Source organism: Cucurbita maxima, unplaced genomic scaffold, assembly GCF_002738345.1.
Source record: "Cucurbita maxima cultivar Rimu unplaced genomic scaffold, Cmax_1.0 Cma_Scf00022, whole genome shotgun sequence".
NCBI classification, from domain to species: Eukaryota; Viridiplantae; Streptophyta; class Magnoliopsida; order Cucurbitales; family Cucurbitaceae; genus Cucurbita; species Cucurbita maxima.
In genome coordinates, this window is record NW_019272038.1 from 124651 (window position 1) to 149256 (window position 24606).

Genomic DNA, 24606 nt, shown 5'->3' on the forward strand with positions numbered 1-24606 from the left:
TGTCCCAAAAAAAAAAAAAAAAAAAAAGATAAAAACCCAACGATGATGATACGAAATGTACAATATTGAGTTCAAGAAAAAATTTCAATATTAGATCAAACCATTTAATAGAGGGTATCGCAAAAAGAAATTCCATTTGATAACAATGAAACATACCATGATTTGAGACTTTAGATCATTATCCTTTGTGGCAGACGGTGGCGTCGCAGTTGAACCTTACAACAAAGGGAACTGATCAATACAATGATTTGAAATATTTTTTGGCTATAAGTTTGTCATAGCATCTACCTTGTTTGACATCTGAACAGTTCGATACCATAGACGTGAAACTGGGTGGCAACGCTGCAAATATGCTTTCTAAGTGGTCAACATGTACATTTTCCTGAGAAGATGAGTATTTCTCTGCTGTATCTTTTAAGCTCAAAGGCATTTCAGGGGTGTAAGGCTGGAGCACGGTAGAATTGCTCAATTCTTCAGAGAGGCTGGAAACATAAGATACATCAAATCTCTCTCTCTCTCTCTCTCTCTCTGAGTCTGTGGCTGTAAAAAGAAAATGATGCATTTGATTATTAGATAATTTCCATTTACCTGTCAGACGGCCTATTTGTATTTGAACATAATAACTCAGACGAAATCTGAGATCCAAAGTCGCAACTTATTGGTTGTATATCTCTTGCATCCTTCGACATCTCCTGAAACAGGAGAAAAGAACAATAGCAGCAGCTAGCTTTTAGTATACAAATATCTTCCATTAAACCGTGCCATCAAAGGAATCCATGATAAATACCTTGAGAATGCTCACAAATGAATCAATTTCGCAAGATGTTGAAAATCTTAGGGCAAATTTTTGGATCTGCCAAGAAAAACAGTGCCCTTGTGAGTTGTGGGGTTTGACGACTAAAACGCATCCTCAGAAAACTACTTTATTTGAAATTCCGTGGCACCACAGACGAACAAAATCTGATGAACATATCATGACTTGCCTCGTCAGCTGAATCTCTATAACTTCCGAACATAGTTCTGGTGCCTCTGGCTGGAAAACCAGAGATACAGCACATCTGAGGCCAAGAGAAATGCAGCTTCGAGAGGTAGTGCTCTTCCTACATCAGTATGCAAATAATACATGATTCATCCATTGCGATAAACGCATCCAAATAATAGAAATCGTGTCTTAGGTTGATACTTTGGATTGTGCTAAACGACTGAACTCAGTATAAGGTGCTGCATTTGATTTGCCAGAGGAAGCATAATACACAACGTAGGATTTCTCACCTTCCATAGTATTTGGTGTTGTATAATAAATGAACTACAGGATAAAGCGTATATAATGAGGTCAAGATGCAGCCTCGAAGGTAATCATCCATGCAGGGAGGTTAAGGGGGGGAAACGGAAGAAATCAAACAAGAGACCAACTCCTTAAGCGGAAATTAGCACATGATCAGGTTGATTTCAGGAACATTAATAAGAAACTGCATGAATTTAAGCAATGGCTAAAGAAATGTAATAGGAAATTCTTAAATGCGGTAAGGACACAATTGGAGGAATCTGAAGAAGCGAGTGTATAATATTCAGCGAAGCAAGCATTTAGTCTCCGACAAATTTACCGGCACATACAGATTACGAGTTGAACTTGGGGAGAAGAGTGAAAAAAGAACTCACGAGGATTTTATCTCGAAAGCGTACGGCAAGAATAAAATCAGATGCGGAGCAATGGTGAAGGAGCTGCAGGACAGCCGTGGAAGAGGAAGAGATCCATGTGCCTCGAGGAGGGCGGCGGCTTCGGGCATTAAGAAGGAGAGGACGGAGGTTGGTGTCGGTGTCGGTGTCGTTGGATGTAGATGTGGTGGTTGGATAGCAAACGAAGCGAGAAAATTGAACTTCCCATTGGTCTCTAATGGCAGCAAATGGCATCTCCGCTTCCTCTTTGCTCTGTTCCCCGCCTTCAAATCCCGCCATTCTTTTCCCTCCCAACAATCCCTCTCCTGCTTTAGAAAATCGCCAATCATATTTATAGTCGCGCTAAATTACAAATTTATTCTTTTAATTTTTGAAATTAGAGACTTCCAAACATTTTAAAATTCATTCAAATTTAGAGTATGATTAAACCTAAAAAAAAGCATTAATTTTATTATTATTAATTATGACACATTTCAGAACTAAATATTTATGAATTATCTCTTCCCTTCCCTTGGATTGTTATTGATGACTATGACGCAAATAACTTGGCCGGATCGCTCCCCTGCCTCTTCATTTTCTCCCTCCTATATGAAGCCCAAAGCTGGCATTCAGGTGGAGGATCCTGTGGTTCATGAGAGAAACGGGTTCAAGCATGGTCGAGATGGGGTTCGACCCACTTCAGAAAAGGCTCTGCTCAATTCTTTTATCAACCACATCACGTAGCATCTGATAAGATATATCAAATCAAGTTGGGACCCATATTGTGCGGCAGACAAACAAAGCAACCAAACCAATCAAAAGTTGAATTGTTACACAGCTCATACATACAGATTATGAGTAAGCAGCTGACTGGCATGCTTCATCATTATCCAATGAAAAACATATGGAAAAACACTTCGTAATCTACGTTATTATATAGTTTTAAAATCATTGATGAGCCTCGATTTCATCCCCCACACCCTTGTGCCTAGGTGGCCGCCCATTATAAAAAAAAAGAAAAAAAAGATCAAATTGAAGCAGAACGCCAATACGACTTTCTTTACAACCATGCTCAATTTGGGGCATCAGTATTGTTCATGAGTAGTAGTCTCACACCAACAATGCTCAAGAGTTGTCTTCCATACTTGGGGTCACCCGATTGTCTGGACAATAATGACACAAAAAGCAAAGAATTGGAAGGGCAAGACAAGATGAATAGCCCTTCACTGGAGTGCGCGTTAGAATTGAAACAGATTTTGGTGAGAGTGGTCCATGCGGGAGGCAAAGTGGAGCATTATCCCAATGCAGTTATCGCCGCTAGGGTGCTGGAAAAGCTGCCGGCGGGGAAGTGGCTGGCACGGCCTGAAGTTTTCAGGCAGCCACACGAGTCAATCATAAGGGCGGAAGAATATCTAGTGCCAGGCAACAAATACTATGTAGTTCCTTTGTCGACCATAAAAAAACTGAAGAGAAAGCACAACAAGATGAGCGGGGGGACGCAAGAAGAGATGAGTTCCGATGTGTCGGCGGTGGTGGAAGCTAGAGATTACGAGAGTAGAGAATCAGAATGCATGGATGACTCGTTTTCTTCTGCAAGAGATTTGTACGTAAGGAAGGTGAAGAAGTGGACATCCACGTCAAATGGGCAGGCACGTGGATCAAGCAGAAGGGGTGGGCGGATGTTGGTACCACACGCCAAGCCAAAACCCTGCTCTGGATACACATGGGAGCCTGGCCTTACTTCCATACAAGAGCTCTCTCCCTGACACCTCTTCCCCTTCCCCTTCCCCTTCCAGCAAATCTCGCGCAATAATGAATAAGCTTTTAAACCAATTTTCTTTCCCTTTAATCTCTTCTTAACAATCTCTCCCTCTTGATCTAATCTATTTTAGACCTCCAAAATGATATCACATAACATTGCTTCCTCTACGTGATCTTGCATGCATTAAAAATTAGCCTCATTATTTTCAAAAATCTAATTTGCGGGAAAGTCATATTAATTGCTTATTTATAAAATGGCCCAGTTATATGCATACACGATGGAACGTAAAGTCATTTAATTCATAGTTACACCTTATGCATAAAATATATACAGTATTAATATTGTGATAAAAGAAAACGTAGGAAAATACTTTAATTCCCATTTATGTGTGATGGGGTATTAATATCGCCAACCTCTATAATTCAAATAATTGTTTGCTTTGTGAGGATGAAAAAGAAAAAAGGAGTGCATTATTGAGTTAAAGGGACAATACTTTGCAACTGTGAGGAAGTTGACAACTTTAATTGTATTTATAATGTATTGGGACCAACTATGGATATTATTCTACTAAAACTATATACCCAATATTGTAGTATTCAATTTTCACACCAATTTCTAATACAAAATTCAACCTTAAAATCTGTTACTGCACTTAACCTATAATAGAGAGAAGTATGAGTGTAATAAATTAAGACTTAGAAGGGTCATCCAAAAAGGGTTTGAAAAACCTAATTTGAAATAATTAGCAGGATCAACTAAATTTTGTATTTCTTAATTTGTTGTTTTTAGATTGGGAAGAGGGCATTAGCAAAAGTAAGCCGTAGAAGTTGAATACACAAATATTAATTTAATTTAATACGCACACTTTCCTGGAAACTACAAGGGAGGCAAAAGGGAGTGAGAAATGAATGGAGGCAGATAGGAGAATGGGAGTTACAAAGTAAGAAAAAGGAAAAAATGAGGTGGTGCAGAGTAACATAAATTGGAGCTTACTAACCTTTAATGTCCATTCAATATACTAAAATGGAGGAGAGAGAAGAATTTAATAGCGAATACATGCATGGGGGTTCAAACAATGGGACACTGCCACGTGTAACCCCATTTACATTTCCCTACATGTAATTTGTATTCAAGTACCCACCTGTCGCACAAATACACAAGTGAGTAAATAATAATATTTTTAAAAAGCATTCATGCACGGATTGCATAATTTTTACGGTGGATGCGCAAAGGCATTATAGTGTACTTTATTTGGTTACAGTGCAGCAGAAACCTAATTTTCCTTTACATTGGGCCGACCGACCCCTCTCGGGAGACAACCCTTAAACGCCCACTTTCTCCATTACCCTTTTTCTTGGATTATAATGAATACTATAATACATTATAAAAACGTCAAAAGGCTACACGCCCACAAAACTATATTGTAATTATAATACATCAATTGCATTATGGTGTCTAGGAATAATTATTGTTTTTTCTTTCTTCCTGTTAATTCTTTTTATTAACTGTCATTTATGAGGTTTGAAAAATGGTAAATGTTGGCTTATTATTTCAAATTAGCTCAAAACAGAAGAAAAATATTAAAATATATATTTGTAGTGTATAATACTGGGTTTTTAAAGAGCGTAGGAAAATACTTTATTGCCCATTTATGCGCAATGGGGCATGGATATTGCGAAGCTCTATAATTCCAATAATTGTTTGCTTTGTTCGGGTGAAGAAAGGAGTGCATTATTGAATTGAAAACGAAATAATTTGCAAGTGTGAGGAAGTTGATAGTTTGAATTGTATTTATAATGTATTGGCTGTGTTTATAGTATTATGTTATTCGATTCACGCCTTAAAATTTAAAAAACAATAAATGTTTTGTTGCAATTTAACGTATAATTGAGTGCAATAAATTATGAATTACATGGAAAATGAAAACTAATAATAATAATAATAAAAGCATTAAATGGAATGAAAGAGATGAATTGATGAGAAGGAAGAAGGGTTCATAAATATAATAAATATTCATTTATTGATTTATTTATTCCCTCTGTTGTAATTTGTCCCCCTTAAGACTCTTTTAATTTGCCGTCTCCTTCCTTCTCTGCCCTTCAATTCTCCCATCTCTTTTCTTTCTCGCTATTATATGTCTATACAATACCATTTTTAAATGAATTAAAAATCTTTTTAATGCACGTTAAAATAACAAATTTGTTTAGTTGCCTCAAATTTCTAATTTTGGTTGTACGCCATGCATGAATTTTAAAATCAACAAATTCCCTTCCCGGACCCACACGTCTCTCCCCCGCTCCTACTATAAATAAACCCCCAACACGCCCACACCAAACACGACATACCATCTGGAACACTTGTTCAGGCGCATAAACGGGTTGGCCATGTCCCTCCACTCTCAACCCATATAACAATCTCTTCCACCACTACCAAATGAAGTGCAACGCCACCGCTACTACCGCCGCCACTACCGCCACCACCACCGCCGCCGCCAACATTCTCAAGCGAACTCTCCGAGACCACAACTCCACTGGCACAATGAGATACCGCGGAGTTCGGCGCAGGCCATGGGGCCGTTACGCCGCCGAGATTCGAGACCCTCAGTCCAAAGAAAGAAGATGGCTGGGGACGTTCGACACTGCTGAGGAAGCCGCACGTGCCTACGACTGCGCCGCACGCTCCATGCGTGGCCTGAAGGCTCGCACCAATTTCGTTTACCCTTCTTCGCCGCCGCCGCCTCACTCCCTCTCCGATTATCCAATCCCTCACTTCAATTTACCTAAACAATCCCACCCCTCTCTGTCCCGTCACCTGGGTGTGAACTCCTCCAATTGGCCCATTTTTTGCACTCCCAATCGTGGCTCCGACTTTGTGTGGTCCGGTTCACACAAGATTAACACCGCTTCTCCCACTCTGGACATGCTTCTCCTTGGCGATTTCCTCAACTTCCCTTCTTCCAATTCTAGCCCCAACCCAGCTTCCATCAATAATACCGCTCCAGTAATTTCCAAGTCCTTGGGTGACCCCCTTCACCTAAACTACTCCAGCTCCGAGTTTCTGCCCAAGGAGGACTCCCCGGATTCGGGGTTGTTAGAGGAGATAATTCACGGCTTCTTCCCCAAATCCCATTCCAATTCTTCCACTCCCAGCGCTAATTTCAACTCCGACTTGCCCTTCGATGCCTTCAAAAATGACAATAACTCCGCTAACAATCTGGATCATTTGGATAACTTGGATTACCCGGATTCTATTCACCACATCCTGGACAACTTCAACGCCGCCTTTAATCCACCACCTCAGCTTGGGCTGCCTCATGGGCATCCTCAGAATTTGATTCTGGACGATATTTTCCAGTGCCCGGAACTCTTAAATCTATCTGCCCCAGAACTCGAAAACGCTTGACCTCATCACAACATGAAACCTTAACGTCGTTGGCAGCTTTTCCACATTAATATTAATATTATTATTATTTTTTCTTTCTTACCTAGCTTCGTCTCATTCCTGTAATGCTGCCTATAATTTGTTTTCATCGGTAGAAAAATGAATAAACTAATTTCCTGCAATTACGTCGTCTTTTCTATCGATGATCTGTACATAATTAATTAGAGTCTAATCCAGAGAAATTCGTATGATATTTAGATATATTCTCATTTTCCAGAAAATAAAGAAAAAGTTATTTTTTGCATGGCATGCATGAATGGCGAATAATAAAGTGGCGTGCGTGGGGAACATGGTATATTTCAACATAATCATTATTACTACATTTAATTAAGTTGGACTAATTAGGAGTAATTGAACCTTAATATTATTAATGAGAGAAGGCGAAGGAAAAATAATAGTGGGGGGGGGGAGTGGTTGGTAGGAAGGCGTTGCATTGATGGGGGGAAATAATAAAAGGGTGGGGAAGGAGAGTACAAGAAAAACTAATATGAAGCGTATGAAGTATAACGCTTCATTTAAGACTAGATTTGGATGTGAACGTGCATCAATTTTGTTGTTGCATTTATGCCTGCAAAGCTTTCATTTAAATTCCCCCTCTTTTATAATAATGAAATGAAGCCATGTTTTAGTCTCACAGCTGGGAAGCTTAAAGGTACCAAAACAAACAATAATCTCACATAAGAACCAAGTCCTTCAAATCAGAACTGAAAGGCTGCATATGCCATCACTTCCTTACAATTCACATCTCCCATCAGCTACACCAAACTTTCAAATTCCACAACCCTTTCAGAATTGAATTCTATGTAATAGTTGTTGCAAAATGAATTGTACAAATAAAAAATTGATCCAAGTAATGACTCAACAACTTGCCTCTCTCATATCAGTGAACTTAAATTCTGAGCTACACTATGTGTTGTATCGTACAACTCTAATGGCTATCGGCTTTGTTCTCTAATGGATTACTTGAGGTGAAGGGATGATCCCATCCTCAACATCACTCAAGTATGCATTCTCCGCAGTTACCCACCGACTCTGAAGCATTGTCCATTCTCTTCTACACCGTTCACTCACCTATCAAAATTCCCATAACATATCACTACATGCATACAATTGTAAACAACAGTGAAGATGATGATGAGGAGATTTTGTTGGTTGACATAAACAAATTCACATACCCCTACCCATGCTGCCTTTCCATTTTTTGATTCTCCCTAGCGGAACAGTAAGATGAGGAGGTAGTTAGCAACTAAATCTTCTACTCTGCAAACTCAACTGTTAGCAACCAATTATTTTCCTTTACCTGGCTTCCAAGCGAAGGCAGCCCTTGGTGAACAATCCACTGGGCATCTATAACCCCAATTTTTTCATGTGCAGGCTGTTTGTAAAGAAATCAAGTTTAGTGACGCTATTCGAAGCAAAGAAGAAGACGAGACGAAGTTAGGCTACTCACATCCACGCATCTTCTAAGGAGGAAATCAAGACCCCATCCATGGACTAGATCATTCTAAACCAAAAACCAAAATACATCAGTGGAAGAAGATGAGGAACACCATTGGGAGCATTTGAAAAGAGGGCAGAAACCAGCTGAGACCTGTAACATATACCAAACACAACGCCATGCCTCACGGGAAAAAACTGGAGCCATGATCTCAACAAAACTGCATTGTAAATGTGGTATATAAGAAAAGAAACCTACAACTTCTGGAATCAGATCATTCAAAATAGTAGCATATTTTACCTAGAACAGGGAGGCAAATGAGGGTCAATGCACCATCCTGGTCTTTCGTCAGTCTCTCTGAACCAAATTCAATATAATTAATATAATTATTCTGAACGGATGGAAAAAAGCTCAATCTCAAACTCCTATTACTCTTACTTGTGAACTTCGCTTCCATCTCTTCTCCTTGTCATTCGCCACGTTAAACCTTTACTTGGTTGCAGACCAGGCTGTGAAATTTCTAATCCATACTTCCTTACTAGCTTTATATATCTAAATTCAATCATTTAGTGTTAGCTAATGCACTCTTACGCATCAAAATATAATCAATCCAAAGCGTGGCAAACTCACTCTTCCGCATCGAAATGATCCAATCCAAGGTCTTCATCCCAAATAAAAATGTAGTCAAATGGTGCAACAATGTCAGGATGCAAAAATCGTTTGGCATACCACCTTGGCAGAATTTCAGAGAACTAAATTAAAACACAATATACATCATCCAGAATATGAACTAAGTTCCCTAACAAAAACCAGCATAAAAAAGAATTGGCAATCCTTCCTTACCACTTGGCCTGCTTACGAGCACTAACATGAATGGCTCGCTTAGACCATTCAAATTCATCCCATTCTGATGTTCGTCCATCATAATGAAAGAGAAGGATAACAAATTGATCTGAAAACTGTTGAGAAGCATAATTAATCTCACAAATATATACACACACACATACACAAACACTCATATACAGACCTTTCTGACTGCTCTGTCAATATTGTATCTTTGATTGTAACCCACGGTAAAAGCTACAAGGTACTGCGGCTTGGTGATCAGGTCCTGCAAATGTCATTTTGATCAGTCTTTTTAACTTTAAAATACTATGCTACATAGTATCTTAAAACAACCCCATTACTTGATCCGAATTCCTAATGATAGCAAAGGTATAGGACATTAGCATTAAACAGCTATTATTAGCAAATTTAAGGTCACCTAAACTTCATCTTCATAATTCGGTAGTATACACACCTCACTAGGATTGCCCCACAGCCTACGTGCATACAAATCTGATTCAGAAGAGACAATTTTTGGAGGTAAACTTTCTGCACCTCGGGGATTTGACGGGGCCCAAATCTGCAAACAAAATTGAAATGATATGCATTTGAATAATTTCACTCAAGCACCACATGTTAGTCTCATCGGTGTCCATATCTTCGTTAAAATTCTTTCAGAAAAGGACAATACTAGATTTACAAAATGCATCATGTAATATTTTATTCAAAAGCCATGTCAAGTGATGGAGATTTTGTTAAGAGTTACGGAATGACCTTTGATGTTCCATTCAAGATCCGTGTTTGGTTTGAGTTGCTATGACTATTCTTCACACGGAGCCGACCATCAAGAAATAACTCCCTGGAGCGGTCTGAGCTTCTTGATCTTCCATTAAGATATGCGAGACCAAGAGTCGGAAAAATATTGGATGGAAGATTTAGCTGCCAAATTAACAACTCATATAATTGCATCCACCAAAAAGAAAGAAAGAAAGAAAGAAAGAAACAGGGCACTGCTAGAACGTAGGCATAAGGGGTGAAAAACAGTAGTAAAAGCATTTATTCCTAAAGAGGGGGAAGGCAAGTGGTGATACTTTAGTTAATGAAAGCACGGGAAATGACAATCCAATGGAGCAGCCAACTACTACACCCACAAATGCCGCAACAATAAGCTTCATGGTCATGGCCTCGTTGGGTACTCTACTGACGGGACTACAACCAAAAAGGGGCAAATTCCATTAATAAGCTTCATACTCGATAAACAATCTCTAACAAGAAAAGATAGGATTATAGACCTTCGCATCGGATTGCCCATATTAGCATCCAAACCTCAATCCTGGATTTAGAGTATAGCAGGCCCAAATTCACATCAGACTCTATCTGCAAAACTGACGAACAACTTCAATCGGTCTCCAATTGTTGAAACCGCCATTTGCTTCCGACCAGAAAAGTCAACCCCCAAAACGAGGGAAATACAGAAATAATGAGTAAATAATGTTGCTAAAGAATTGGAACTTCAAAACTAAAGATTCCCACTGGTTCAGCTAAGCGAAGACTTCAAAATTTAGGGAAAAGTAGGAAACGAAGCATAGAGAGACAATGAAGGAGCTGAAAGGGAAAAGAGAAGAAAAAGAAGAGATGGAGGAGAGAAGTAAGTGAGAAGGTTAGACTAACCGAGAGTAAGAAGGCAGACGAAGGGAGCAAGATCTGGAAGAACAAAGAAGTGGATCACGTTCAATCTTGAAAGCTCGCAGATGCTGTTGGCTTCTCAGTTTCAACCACGGCCCTTCTTCGAAACCCCAATGTGTAGAGTCAACCAGGTCTTCGCACCGTAACTGCTTAACTGGATTCATACATTTTTCATAAATTTATGATTAATTGACTCCTAATTAATTACAAACTTTTAAATTCTTTTTTTTTTTTTTTTTTAACTTTCTTAAAAAGTTAATAATAAATTTAGCCCATCATATCATTTTTAACTGTCACGAGAATAGGCCAAAAAAAAAGTAAAATTGCTAGTAATTTATTTTTTTTTATAAAAAAAAGCATATAATTAAAATCTAAATCATATCAACTTTTTTTTTTTTTTTTTAACTTTCTTAAAAAGTTAATAATAAATTTAGCCCATCATATCATTTTTAACTGTCACGAGAATAGGCCAAAAAAAAAGTAAAATTGCTAGTAATTTATTTTTTTTTATAAAAAAAAGCATATAATTAAAATCTAAATCATATCAACTTTTTTTTTTTTTTTTTAACTTTCTTAAAAAGTTAATAATAAATTTAGCCCATCATATCATTTTTAACTGTCACGAGAATAGGCCAAAAAAAAAGTAAAATTGCTAGTAATTTATTTTTTTTTATAAAAAAAAGCATATAATTAAAATCTAAATCATATCAACTTTTTTTTTTTTTTTTTAACTTTCTTAAAAAGTTAATAATAAATTTAGCCCATCATATCATTTTTAACTGTCACGAGAATAGGCCAAAAAAAAAGTAAAATTGCTAGTAATTTATTTTTTTTTATAAAAAAAAGCATATAATTAAAATCTAAATCATATCAACTTTTTTTTTTTTTTTTTAACTTTCTTAAAAAGTTAATAATAAATTTAGCCCATCATATCATTTTTAACTGTCACGAGAATAGGCCAAAAAAAAAGTAAAATTGCTAGTAATTTATTTTTTTTTATAAAAAAAAGCATATAATTAAAATCTAAATCATATCAACTTTTTTTTTTTTTTTTCAAAAAAGGAAATTGAGCGATTAAATTGGAAAGGAGAAAAAGTATTTGCCTTCAACACTCGTCCCAACGGGCAACGCGTGAATGAAATGTGTGCGCGCGCGTGTTACAGTATTTAATCTGTTGGCCTCACATTCTTCTTCATAGCCGTTGGAGTAATCCTCTTTCGAAACCAGTCGGGCAAGAAGATGAGGGACCAAACCTCTGGCTTGCGATTTAACGACTCCTCTTGTTGCTTGAAGCGGAAAAGACCTCCCAAGATTGAGATCCCTAACGTCTTACGAGAGATTCAAGCCGGGAAGCTTGAAGGCACCACTCCCCGTACCGATTCCCTCTCCTCTGCTGGTAATGGCTAACTTCAAATACTCTGTTCACACCTAAGCTTTTTCATTTTTTTCTTCTTTTTCTTTGTGTGGAGAATTAGAATATTGCCGTCTGAGTTATGAGCTAAACTGTTGTTTGCAGACTTCGCGGATCATGTGGGGGTTTTCTCCGTCAAGGGCAAGAAGAGGTTCATGGAAGACACTCACAGGATCATTTCTTGCATGAAAGGCCACTTCAATGATGTAATGGACCTTTCATTTCTCTTCAAATTCTAACACCTTAATTTACTTCTGTCATGAATCGTCTTTTATTTTTGTAGGCCTTTTTTGGCGTTTATGATGGCCATGGAGGCAGGAAGGCTGCCAAATTTGTTGCATTAAATTTGCACAAGAACATACTTGAAGTGGTGGCCAATTGCACGGAATCTGCACAGAAGGTGGAAGCAATTAAAGCTGCTTTCTTGAAAACGGACGGGGACTTCTTGAATCTGGTAATTTGCAAATGGAGCTACATTTTCTCCTCGCGTTGCAATTTCTTGTCTATCTAGAACTACTGTCTTATATAAAAAAATTCCTTAATTTCTAGGGTTTAGGCAGTGGTGTCTGCTGTGTCACAGCTCTGATACAAGGAGAAGAACTTGTTGTTTCCAATTTGGGAGATTGTAGGGCTGTTCTTTCTAGAGGAGGAGTCGCTGAAGCAGTCACAAAAGACCATAGAGTTGAACAGGAGGATGAAAGGAAACGAATAGAGGACAAGGTACATGCAATATAGTGTATAAAAGGTTTCATAATGAACTTGATTATCATGGGTACATATGATGGTGATGGTAGAGGACTCTAAATTGTGATGTAGGGTGGATACGTTGAGATTCACAGGGGGGCATGGAGAGTTCATGGAGTTCTTTCTGTTTCTAGAAGCATTGGGGATGCTCATTTGAAGGACTGGGTACTGGCCGAGCCTGATTCAAAGGTCCTACTTCTTAGTGAAGACATGGAATTTCTTGTTCTAGCCACTGATGGATTATGGGAAAAGGTATGGATGAGTTTCCTTCATTTTCTGAACATCCTCCGAAAAGAAAATATATACACTCGTATACATATGCATAGGATTACTTTTTTAAATATTGCGTTCTTACAGAAGATTGGAAAATACATTAATTTGGAATAAAATTTTGAAATTTGTGATTGTTCTGAATGAAGTTCTTCTTAAAAGATGATTCATTAAATGAAGTACGAAATCTTTTCCAGTGCTGAGTTTAAGAGAGAATCAATTTGAAAAAAACCAAACAAGTTGAAATCAGCTCTTCAAAAGATGATTTGAAAGAATCCTATATAAAAGAAAACCAAAGAAGTTGAATTATCTCTTCAATAGTTCATATCCGATATGTTGTAGTCAAATCATCTTTTGACAAGACCTGTATTAGGAAGTAGTTTTGAAACTGTATTGTTTGCAAAATAACTTTTTAATAGAAACTATTAAAGCAATGTATATGTACTCACATATATACGCATCTGTACTTGGTCCCCTTATCTTTCAGTGATATTCAGCTAAATGTATCACGTGAGAGTACTCTGTGGACCATATGTTAAAGTAGTCGAGTAGGTTGAGTTATTAAGGAAGCATAGCATAATGAACTCCTGACCTGAGATGATAATGAGATACTAAATTCGGAGAGCAGCTGATTGATCTTCACAAGTTAACTTACCAGCAGTAAAACCTGCGTCCTTGGGACATTAACAGGGAATAAACTTGAACATAAAGATGAAATAGATGCGAGTCTTGAGTAATCTGTCAAGTTAGTAATCTTTCAAGTTGAATCACTTCATTTCTACATGGGGAGTTGTTCAGTAATAGGTTAACCTGCTCAAAAAGGAAACTGATTTTTGAATATCAAATCAATCAGAGGACAGATGATTTTTGCTGCTTTGGTAATTGACATAAACTTTGACGTTGACATAATTTTCATAGGTTGGGAACCAAGAGACTGTTGATGTTGTGACAGATGGTTTGTGTTGTTTTGGCAATTGATATTAACTTTGAAGTGGTCAAAATTTTCATAGGTTGGGAACCAAGAGACCGTCGATGTCGTGACACGACTGAGGTTGATGGATAGTTTTGGGCTACCAAAATGTTCCTTGAGAAGCACTAGCCATGCCCATTGCTCTGGGAACCCAAGTCCATCAAAACTGCGGAGAGTTTCTTTGGTCACGCAACCGAAAGGAGGGGGGATGGACCAATCTCCAATCTGTGACAAGGCAATCGATAGCTCTGAAGAAGCTGAATATGACTATTCTTGTGAAATTGAAAGTCCTAGAACAAAATCAAGGAGAATATCATTGGTCAGACATAAAAAGATGAAGACAGAATCTTCACCTAAGGAGAATAATGATAGCTATAGGAAGAGACCCACTTCCAGTAGACTTGTGGCTGCTTGTAAGGAACTTGTAGATCTAGCTCTAAGTAGAGGTAGCCTGGATGACATTACCGTAATAATTGTCGACTTAAGCCACTTTAGGTGCGAGAGTCGGTCTGAGAATGTTCGTAAGTTTGTTTGATCTGGCGTTAGCAAAGGATAATAGATAACCCATTGCATTGATTGATAGCCAGAAAAACTTGTACGAAAAGCAGATCTGTGTATTCCATTTCAGTTATCCCAAGTATGGAACCGGGTAGATTCTGATTTTTTCTACTATCAAGTAAATGTCCCCCCTTGTTTTGTTCTACGCCCTCTTAGGTTCCCAAGACCCTTTTGTTTATATATATTTTTTCAATCTTGAGCCATTTTGAAAATTGTTGGATGATGATGGTGCCAACATAATAATTTGAACTTGGTTATTGTCACACACAATGATTCTCAAGGCATTCGGATATAGGGAAGTTGAAGCTGCTGGTATTTTTTTCGGTTTGTCTGTGTATGCTTCATGTTCAGCTTCAGACAAGTGGTGTTATGCTTCATTGTTTAATACCTTCAAAGTAATCCTAGTTGTTGTTACTCATAAAGTGAATACTGACGCTGGACCATTTCCTTTGCCACCTAAACTACAGTGATCTTTATATATCTCCACATTATGTATATTTCAGATTCCTTGCCAAGTCACTTTTCCCAACAGTTCCACTGCAAAGTGGAGGAGAAACCCAGGTGAAAAATACAAATCTCGAACACATTAAATTATTAGATAAACACTGCCCACATAGTAAACCTAAATGATTTTCAAATTTTAATGAAGTTCCTTTCTTTTTTACCTCACTCACTCACTCACTCACATGCTTGAGGGATTTTCTGTTGCCCTCCCTTTTTTGAGGGATTTTCACATTGGATGAAATGGGATTTGTCTTGTTTTTACCGTGCATGACAAAAGTTCTGATTTATGGAGATGGGAGGCGTTAATGACCATTATTGAGGCCAAATCAGTTGTACAGCAGAATAAATAGTTTTATTTCTGTAGTCTTTCTTTTCCTTTCCACATGGAAATGCTCAACACAGCTTACAGAAGGTATTTTTCCATTATAAAATGCGTCCAGTTCCTTCTTCCTCGTCCCTACCTTTCCACATTCTGAGCTGCCAGTTCAGATAATGGGTTCTTTCCGCTTGCTAATCACAAACTGCCAAGAACTTCCCTGTCTCCATATTCATGAAGTAGATCTCTGAGATGGTGGCAATGAATATGTTAGTTCTGATCCTCTCTCTCCCTCTGCCTTCTTCTCTCTGCTTTCTACTGTGATCATCTTTAGCTAGTTTAGACAAACTCCATTTTCAACTTCCAAGCACAATCAGCCAGCTTTCTTGGATTCGTACCAAGCCATGCATGACTCCATCGGAATTCCTGCTTGCTTCTCATTTGGGGAGAGGCCAAGTAATGATCCAGCTTCAGTAATCAGGTCAGGTCAGAGTGTGTTTATGTCAGTATATCAAACAAAGATCGTTGGTCAGTGTCGTCTCATCACAGTCACTTGGTGTAAGAATCTGTTACTTCATGGTCTTTCCATCTGTGTTCAAGGACCAGAAGGAAGCCAGCAATATCAGTGTAAGGTTGAGATGAAGCCATGGTACTTCTGGAGAAAACAAGGTTCTAAGCACTTTGAAGTCGATGGTCGAGCTGTGGATGTATTCTGGGACCTCAAGAGTGCAAAATTCAATGGAGAGACAGAGCCACAGTCGGATTACTACGTGGCCGTTGTGTGTGAAGAAGAAGTTGTTTTACTTATTGGGGATCTCAAGAAAGATGCCTTCAGAAAGACAGGTTGTCGGCCAGCTTTGATTGAACCCACTCTAGTTTCAAAGAAGGAACATGTATTTGGGAAGAAAATGTTCTCCACCAGAATCCAGTTCCATGAGAAAGGCAAGTTCCACACCATCTCAATTGAGTTCATCAACATCAATAATCCCAGTTTTTCTGATTCATTCGATCCAGAACTGGAGATGAGGATCGACGGGCAACCAGCAATCAAAATTAAGCACCTTCACTGGAAGTTCAGAGGCAATGAATCTGTAATAATCAGCAGAACAAGACTAGAAGTTTACTGGGATGTCCATGATTGGCTGTTTGGTTCAGGTTCCAGGTACGGGCTATTCATATTCAGGCCAATGTCATCATGGTCTGAATCTCCATCGTCATCACTTGCATCAACGACATCGCTACCTGCTCCATCCTCTTCTTTAATACCAACGGGAATGTCCATTAGAGAAGTGATTTCTACTTCTGGGGAGGATGAAAATGCAGCGGCAGGAGTGTCATCCAAATTCTGCTTATTTCTGTATGCTTGGAAGATGGAATGAAGAATGGTTAATGGAAATGGCAAGATTTGGTGAAAACAAAAACTGGGTTCTGCAACTTCTTACAGATTGAGATTGAGGATTGATGAATTAGATTTAGTTCCCAATTCCCCAGAAAGAATACAAGAGAGAGAGAAAAAAACAATATTTTAGCAGACTGATGAGCTTAAAATGGACCCATGTGGAAAGAGAAAGAAGAGGGATTGAATTATATAAAAGGACAGGATTAGACATGCCAGATAGGAAATCATCTTCATGCTCAATCATCATACCTATCTTCACTCCATCATAATCTCACAGTGAGGGGTCTGTTCTCTCTCTCTCTCTCTCTCTCTCTGTTTATTTTGTGCTTGCTGTAAGTATAACTATAAGCTTGAATTGAATTGAATTGCAATGTCTACGTCTGCCATATGAATAGATATATATATCTCACCAAATTTCATACCATCTTCACACCTTTACTTTTCTCCTTTTCTATTGTTCTTTTATTTATTTTATGAAGCATGTAATGACAAAACACAAAAGAAAAGGTTGTGGGAAGAAAGATTTAGAGACGGACAATTCTCTGTAATGAGTGCTTAGTTAAATGCCTGGCTGGATGACTCTCACTTCTTTATGAAAAGCTTCTTTAGCTTAGCTAATGGCTTTCGTTGAGAACACTTCTTTTTTTGTTCAACTGTCTAATTTTTGTTACATCTAATGTCTTGTTAAGACTTGGTTCTTAGTACAATAAATAAGAATCTCTTCAGGTAATTTGACTCCCCACTTTCTGTTCAACAATCATCCATATAACTAAATCTCCTAGATTCACCTATCAGTGAAGCTTACTGGTTGGTTGGACTGCTTGGTGGCATGGTCTTTTCTCAACCAAAATAAATAATTTGACACAAAAACTCGTACAAAAACAGGGAAAGGAACTGGGGCATGGGTAGTTGACTCATCTTTTTTATTGCTTTCTATCATTCGCCTAGAAAAATATGCTTTGTTATCTCAATTCTAAAATGACTTTTGATTTTGATTAGGCAACACTTTCTTCCTAAAAAGAAGATATTTAACATTAAACAAAAATAAAAGCTTTGAAAATTTGTTCCTACGGATCAGCATGAACAGCAGCAGTTTACAACATCTTTCTCGCAAGCAAATCAACTTAGATTGACATGTGGATGAGCAAAATGAACCAAATTAGCTGTATAACACAGAATGACTTGACTGTTACATGAGAGGAAAAAGAAAAAACTAGGGAATCCCAACTGTCTGGTTATAATTCGAGTCCTAACCATGATACAGGCTCCTCAATTTCAACAAAAATAAGAAATAGCAATTTTACATAGTTTGAAGAAGGGGGGGGTAACAAAAGTTTGGCACCACATCAGTAGTACTCTCTCACTCCAATTTCCAGAGCTCAAAATAAGAGAACCATCGTGAAAGGTGAGACCAATGTATTATTAGCTTCCAATACTCAAAAAGGTAGATCATCAAACCAATGGCGTCCACAATGTAGCTTACCATCTATCCCTCGACCTGGAATAACAACACAAATGCCATATTTCAGATTCAGAATAATAACTTGGAACAGAATGGAATAAACAAGCAAGAGCAAGATTTCAAAATATTCCCCCTTGATTTCCTGCAGCACCCATGAACCATAAAGAAAAAGTGATATTTCTCCCAGATGAAAAATAACAGCATTAGAACGTTTAAGAACCAAGAATCAACAAAGAGAAACAAAATGACAAACAAATCCAAACCTGTTCATGTCTCTGCTGCCCAAAAATCCTCCATCTCTGGCGCCTTGTATTGGTTTTCCATCCTCAGCAGATCTACTCCACACATCTGGAGTGCCACGTGATCGAGGCCGTTCCATAGACTCGAAACTTCTGGACTCATCAAAGGATCCTTGAGAAGATTGTCTTTCGGGAAAGACAGCAGCCCTACCTGCTCCAGAGCCAGGTCTCTCAGCTGCTTTCTTCCCGAAGCGAACCTTATCATCCAAATCAAGGACCAGCGCCTCCAGTTCACATTCTTTTTTATTTATTCTGTCACGCAGATTTTGTATCTCTACGGCAGATTCTTGCATCGATTCTTTCTTAGCATTCAGAGATAAGCCTTTCTCAAGTTCCTTTCTTAGAACATCAATTTCCTCTTTCAACATCTTTTCCTCTTCTGTTTCAGGCCTGTGGTAAAAGAGTAGACAGTTAAGAAAAGATCCATCCCAAAGGCTTGAAAATCAAGCAGTACAGAGCATGATAATAAATATTTGTTTTTAATTTTTTTCACCTAATTTAATTTAAGTGATACGTGATAGATTAGTAAAGCTTCACTTCGTCCTACAGGCTTATGAAGAGATGAGCATGTTAGACTAAGCCACCAAGGGCCACATATGAGTGCCTAAGATAGAAAGAGAATTCTCTCCAAGATCCCTGGTACAGAAAAGAAAAATAATACACTAGAAGAAAAACCTGCTGATATAATTTCATTCCGCAGTGGTTCAACATTCAGTTCCTGTATTCAAATTATAAGCATAAAAACATATGTTTCCTAAAATCTAATCATCAACATATAATTGTATAACATAAAAACTACTTTCTCGTGGTTGATTCTTTGCATCCAATTATTTGACAGCAGATGAGATCTACTGATGTGACCACTTTACAGCTTAGCATTTAAAGGTTTTGATTCCTTACAAGTTTTGCTAAAAAGAAGAAGCTAATGATCAAAATGTACACATTTCCCAGCAGTAAGGTCAGAAAACATTCTCATGATACATGTCATCCATGCCTAAACTATTCTGTTGTTACAAATTGAATTAATCATGGGAGTTGATGAGATCACCTGCATATAAATTAGCAGTGAAGAAGGATACTTGAGGCTTGTTGCAGCGAAGTATACTAGACGTAATTTGTAACAGACAAAAGCAAATGTGGTGAGACAATAATAACACAACATGGAAAGATACTTGAGGCTTGTCATGCATGCCTTTAAAAGAAATATTACTTTCCAATCAGGGAGAAAAAAAAAAGGCTGTGCAAATATACTATTTTGGTGACTTTGAATAAAAATCAAGTTTGGCGTTTATCACTAAATTTTTTTGGTGTAGCCTTTTCAAAACCTTAAATTTGTGCTGGGGATTTCCCAAGAGTTGTTTGGAGGCATTTTACAGCATATACATGAGACTTTCTTTGGACCCTTAGCTAGGATTCTTTTTGGAGGCATTTAATCTTCTGCACCAAGAAGATTAAATTTCTTCTTCGGGAACTTAATCACTCATGTTTCAATGCTTATGATAGATTACAAGAAAGGTGTCCTTGGTTCATCCTAAATCCAAATTGGCGCTGTGTAAAGAAGCAATTGAATCACAAAGACACATTTTAATCCACTGCCCTTTCTCCTCAAATATTTGAGGTCAATCTGTTTACTACCTTTGATTGGAGTGTTGTTCTCCCTTATTAAGTCTTTGACTGCATGAATTTACTTCTCTCAGACCATCCATTCAGACAGTCCAAGAAGATTTTGAGGCTTGAGATCAAAATAGCAGAATTTAGTCCATATGGAAAGAAAAAAAAAAATATAAGAATATTCCAAGTAAAAGATCAAAGCCAGACAGTTTTCTATTTCATGCTCACTTCATATTGACTTTTGTACTTAGGGTTTGATGCATGAAAATTTATGCCAACTGAGGGTTTTTGGTAATAAAGAAACAAAAGGATCTTTTAGGGGAGAGACTCTTTTCATTATGATCCTCAGGATGAAGCCAGACAGTTTTCTTCTATTTCATGCTCAACTGAGGGTTCTTGTAACCCTTTGGCTGGTTGGGGATATCATTATGTCCATTCTTGTATGTCCTCTTTCTTTTAATTAATGAACTTGTTTGTGGGCGTGTGTGCATATATCTCTAAATTTTAAAAATCGCATTTATTAAAAGAAAATTGGTGTGGCATCATGTAGAATTGTGCTTTAAGCTGTATTCACTTATTTGATGGTTTAGGAATAGAGGACCTCAGGTTTATGTCAAAATTCAAAACCAATATCAAAATTTAGAGGCAAATAGAAAAATTAGATTTTTAAGCAAAGTTAAAAAATCGAAGTATTAGGGCCAAAATAAACTGCATATGAGAGCTCGCTCAAGTGGCATATAGGATTGAAACCAAATTTCTAACTGAATACCTAAAACTCTAAACTAAGCCTAAAAGCGATCATAATAGAAAATCACCTTCTGTCATTTCTGCTATTGTTGTTTCCTGATGATAATCATTCACTAGGCAACAACTCCAGCAGCAAGGTAAACAAGCTGGATGGAACTGTATGACCATATATGATCACTCAAGTTCCAACTCTAAGATTATATATAGGTGATCTCCTAGCCCTTCATAATTTTGTTCCATAGGTCCTAATAATACTTTTTAACATAAATATAGATCATTAGCAAGTTTAGTGGAATAAATGGCTCCACTCAGCTAAGTACTAGGGCAGCTCGCTGTCAGAACCTTTGCAAAGTTTTAAATCAAGTTAAACCCAATCCTCAATAGAATTTCTCCAGCTAGATTCATACAGGAAGAATTTGCTTCCAAGAACCAAATAACAATCAGAAAACAAAGAAATTATCCCCTGCACCGAACTACAACGGAGAGAGATAGAGTTTAACAATGTTAAAAGTGAAATTAGGACCTGTCAACAGCACGACGCTCAAGTTGCAGATCTATCTTCCGCCAGTCCTTGCCACGTTCCTCCAGCAAAACCTCCCTAGGCTTGGCATCCCCAAATGGATTGACTTTTGGCCTCGGCTTCACCACATTTTCTACGCCCTGCAATCCTGGACCCTCTGAACGGCTCGATTGAGCACTCGAAGGTCTGCTAGAGTGAGCACTGGTTGGCCTACTGGTTCTTTTGGCCTCAATTTCTGTATCCAGCTTCTTCCAATCCAACCCCTTCTCAGCCAAAACTTCCTCTCTTGGCCTTGCTGCTCCAAAAGGACTTGGCTTGTTCGACCTTGTTGCTTCATTTGTAAGGAGATTAGCTTTGGGTCGATCCAATACTAACCGGGGTCGTTCTGTGTCACTATCACGTGAACTGCCTCTAGTCCAGCGATCATGCTCATTCACCTCACGGTCACGGTAACCAGAACCAAAAGTGGAGGATCTCGATGGAACAGGTTTTTTCGCACTGGCCCAGCTATCGACCTCGTCTGCCCTGGATGCAATTCCACCCATGCCACCGCCTAGCGACCCGTACCTATTCTGTCGCTCTGAAGCCAATGTGGGAGATTTCTTAGTCATTGCCCAATTATCCACCTCGTCAGCCCTTGAAGGTTGATCGAAATTGGAAGCCCTAGGAGGTGGATCCCTACGATCATCATCGAACCCACCAAACGATCGTCGACCACCACCCCAAGACCCATCGCCTTCGTCACGGTCCCGAAATCGACCAGCAGGCATACTGTGCCGATCATAAGTGGGAAATCCCCCACCAAGGCGGCCAGGACGCATTTCTTCACCAGAACGGTCTTTGGGACCAGTCGGAAGTCGAAGCATCTCCTCCGGCGTCAAGCCCTTGCTGTCTGTTTGCCTACTGCCGGCGCCCGGACCCGTCAAGGTCCCCATAGTGAATTCCGACAGCGTCATCTTCTTCTTCTTGGGCTTGGTGTTGACAGCTTCCTTAAGGCTAGGGAAATTCTTCGATTCTGCTTGGGAGGCGGCCGCAGCAGCTTGCGCCTCTCGTTCCTCAGCCTCAGCACGCTCGGCATCAGCAGCCCAGGCTCCAATTCCGCCCCACGGTTTTGACATTTCTCTCCCGTTGGTTTGGTTTAAGCTCGAGATCCACAAATCGCAAGAATTGAAAATAGAAGGAGAAGAGAGATCTAAACGAAGAATTAGAGTTTGGAGAATGAGCTAGGCTCCGTTAATGGAGCCGGAGCTCAAGAACATACGATGGAAAATATGAAAGGGAAACACGGCCGTTGTGAGAAGAGGGAGAAGGATTTTGTAGAATCTCTCTTTTTCCCAATCTTTTTTTCCGTCTTCTTTTTATGGCACGGAGGAGGACGGACTGTGAGTGGGAGCCGTCGAGATTATGGGTGTTGTTCCCACGCGCCGAGCACGAGAGTCATAAACGGCGCACTGACAGTAGCCACGTGGGCAATTACCCGGCGTTCATTCTCCTCTTGACTTCAACATGTTGGACGGTCAGGATGCCTTGTATCTTCCACTTTATTTATATCGATTGCCACCGTTCCTAATCCTAGTGTGTATCACTCATTTGGAATCTCTGACCATTTTTAATGTCCCGTTATTTTGGTTCTAAAACTTTGTAAGCAACCTTTTGTAGGAAGGATTTCTTTTCAAATAAATACTCTTATATTTATTTTACTTTAATATCCAAACCACTTTAAATATTAACCTTTTCTTTTTACCCCCCACAAAAATATACTTTAAATATTATTTTGAGTTTCATTGAAATACGTGGTCAATCTAGTCATATATTTTTATTAAAACTTAAAATTGGTTACATTGCTGATGTGTTTTTAGCTTTTCTGTTTCCAAAAACTACTCTCTATTGGTCATCAAGTACGTTACTGAAATGTAAGTTAAGTCTAACCAAAAAATAGCCTCTATTGGAGCCAACACCATCAACGATGATGAACAGTGCTACAGATCAAAGGCTTCATTCCTGGATACCAAAGCGTTCGTTCTCATTTGCATGCTCATCAACACATTTTGCCAAGTATTCACCCTAGATATCGCTTTTCCATGTAATCCAACATTCACAGCCTCCAAATCATCGCTCCTCATCTTCAAAACCTCACATGGCTTCGCGCCCTCCAACATCCAAATCAAACACGAACAGTATCCCTTCGCAATCTCCGAATCGCTGTCAGCTTTGAATCTCATTCGATCAAACTCGTCAATTCTTACATCCAACCATACTTGCGTCGCACACCCTCTCACTCTATTCTCTGGTAGTCGAATCGATTCACCCGAAGGATCAAGAATCGCTGCATACTGCAACAGTCGTTTCACTCGATCAATCGGCTTCAAGAGAGGCTTGAACTCCAAAACAAGTCGATGAAGCTTATCAACCACTAAATCAGACGTATAGACCGGAATTGCAAACGCATCGAGATCGCAATTAGAGTGTCGAAGATGAAACCTATCGGAGGAAGATATGGTGCGTCTTAGAGATTTGGATGCAAGAAATCTCTGATTTACCACATAACGAGAGCGCATTTTTTGAAGGTGGAGCTTGGAGGAACCTGAAAACTCAGCGGATCGAAAACCAAATGTAACTATAGGCATTGAAGCCATGTATAGATGAAAAGAAAAGGAAAAAGGAGGAAGAATCTTGAAAAAATTTAGAAAATGAGAGGAGACTCAAAACGTTGGCAACATTATTGGAGCGAGTAGAATGAAGCTCCTGGAATGCCGCCTCTACTCTCCGCTCTTCGCCTTAACCAGGTGTGTCGCTTCCAAAATTCAGCTTCTGGCTGCCTGTAAATGAAACGACCGAACTCCAGGAGTAGTTATAGGGCAGACCGAGGAGCGCAAGGCCTTCGGAGAAGAGATATTGGGCTGGTGGGCCCCGCTAGATATTAAGCCGATTCTGGGCCCATGAAGTGCATCGAATTGGGAACTGGAAAGCCCAAAAAGTGGGACTTT

The 24606-nt window shown here is 38.8% G+C and overlaps 6 protein-coding genes across 10 annotated transcripts in view; 2 read left to right on the plus strand and 4 right to left on the minus strand.

Moving 5' to 3' along the window:
• LOC111496445 (protein POOR HOMOLOGOUS SYNAPSIS 1) overlaps window positions 1–1958 on the minus strand; it is a 3191-nt gene extending 1233 nt beyond the window's left edge. The window contains exons 1-6 of the mRNA XM_023146887.1: window positions 1660–1958; window positions 984–1100; window positions 788–853; window positions 589–692; window positions 289–482; window positions 157–215 (exon numbers count right to left, since the gene is read on the minus strand). Of these exons, the coding sequence (XP_023002655.1) occupies window positions 157–215; window positions 289–482; window positions 589–692; window positions 788–853; window positions 984–1100; window positions 1660–1956 (837 nt within the window). The 5' untranslated portion in view covers window positions 1957–1958. The remainder of the gene's footprint in view (window positions 1–156; window positions 216–288; window positions 483–588; window positions 693–787; window positions 854–983; window positions 1101–1659) is intronic.
• A 3816-nt stretch (window positions 1959–5774) lies between these two features.
• Window positions 5775–6977, plus strand: LOC111496450 (ethylene-responsive transcription factor ESR2-like). The gene has a single exon (XM_023146890.1). It carries the CDS (start codon window positions 5852–5854, stop codon window positions 6818–6820), a length of 969 nt encoding a protein of 322 aa, XP_023002658.1. The 5' UTR covers window positions 5775–5851; the 3' UTR covers window positions 6821–6977.
• Window positions 6978–7461: 484 nt separating this feature from the next.
• Window positions 7462–10960, minus strand: LOC111496512. 5 transcript variants are annotated; one of them, XM_023146978.1, is made up of 15 exons: window positions 10794–10960; window positions 10415–10499; window positions 10214–10331; window positions 9897–10061; window positions 9598–9702; window positions 9325–9408; window positions 9141–9256; window positions 8928–9029; window positions 8736–8849; window positions 8598–8654; window positions 8451–8517; window positions 8310–8363; window positions 8160–8234; window positions 8035–8070; window positions 7462–7930 (listed from the first exon to the last, which is right to left on the minus strand). In XM_023146978.1, exons 2-15 carry the CDS (start codon window positions 10432–10434, stop codon window positions 7811–7813), a joined length of 1233 nt encoding a protein of 410 aa, XP_023002746.1. In that variant the 5' UTR covers window positions 10435–10499; window positions 10794–10960; the 3' UTR covers window positions 7462–7810. The 5 variants fall into 5 exon arrangements, with proteins under 5 accessions (XP_023002746.1, XP_023002748.1, XP_023002747.1 ...); XM_023146980.1 differs by having other exon boundaries at window positions 10415–10507; XM_023146979.1 differs by having other exon boundaries at window positions 10415–10518.
• A 1003-nt stretch (window positions 10961–11963) lies between these two features.
• On the plus strand, window positions 11964–17093 carry LOC111496495. The gene is made up of 8 exons (XM_023146953.1): window positions 11964–12204; window positions 12325–12425; window positions 12503–12673; window positions 12769–12939; window positions 13036–13215; window positions 14152–14203; window positions 14257–14706; window positions 15984–17093. The coding sequence occupies exons 1-8, from the start codon at window positions 12048–12050 to the stop codon at window positions 16958–16960; spliced, it is 2259 nt and encodes a 752-aa protein (XP_023002721.1). The 5' UTR covers window positions 11964–12047; the 3' UTR covers window positions 16961–17093.
• Window positions 17094–18092: 999 nt separating this feature from the next.
• On the minus strand, window positions 18093–23097 carry LOC111496056 (eukaryotic translation initiation factor 4B2-like). Its single transcript, XM_023146307.1, has 3 exons — window positions 21623–23097; window positions 18706–19131; window positions 18093–18478 (listed from the first exon to the last, which is right to left on the minus strand). The coding sequence occupies exons 1-3, from the start codon at window positions 22735–22737 to the stop codon at window positions 18460–18462; spliced, it is 1560 nt and encodes a 519-aa protein (XP_023002075.1). The 5' UTR covers window positions 22738–23097; the 3' UTR covers window positions 18093–18459.
• A 447-nt stretch (window positions 23098–23544) lies between these two features.
• LOC111496439 (sufE-like protein 2, chloroplastic) lies at window positions 23545–24603 on the minus strand. The gene is made up of 2 exons (XM_023146875.1): window positions 24330–24603; window positions 23545–24294 (listed from the first exon to the last, which is right to left on the minus strand). Exon 2 carries the CDS (start codon window positions 24253–24255, stop codon window positions 23599–23601), a length of 657 nt encoding a protein of 218 aa, XP_023002643.1. The 5' UTR covers window positions 24256–24294; window positions 24330–24603; the 3' UTR covers window positions 23545–23598.
• Window positions 24604–24606: the final 3 nt, after the last annotated feature.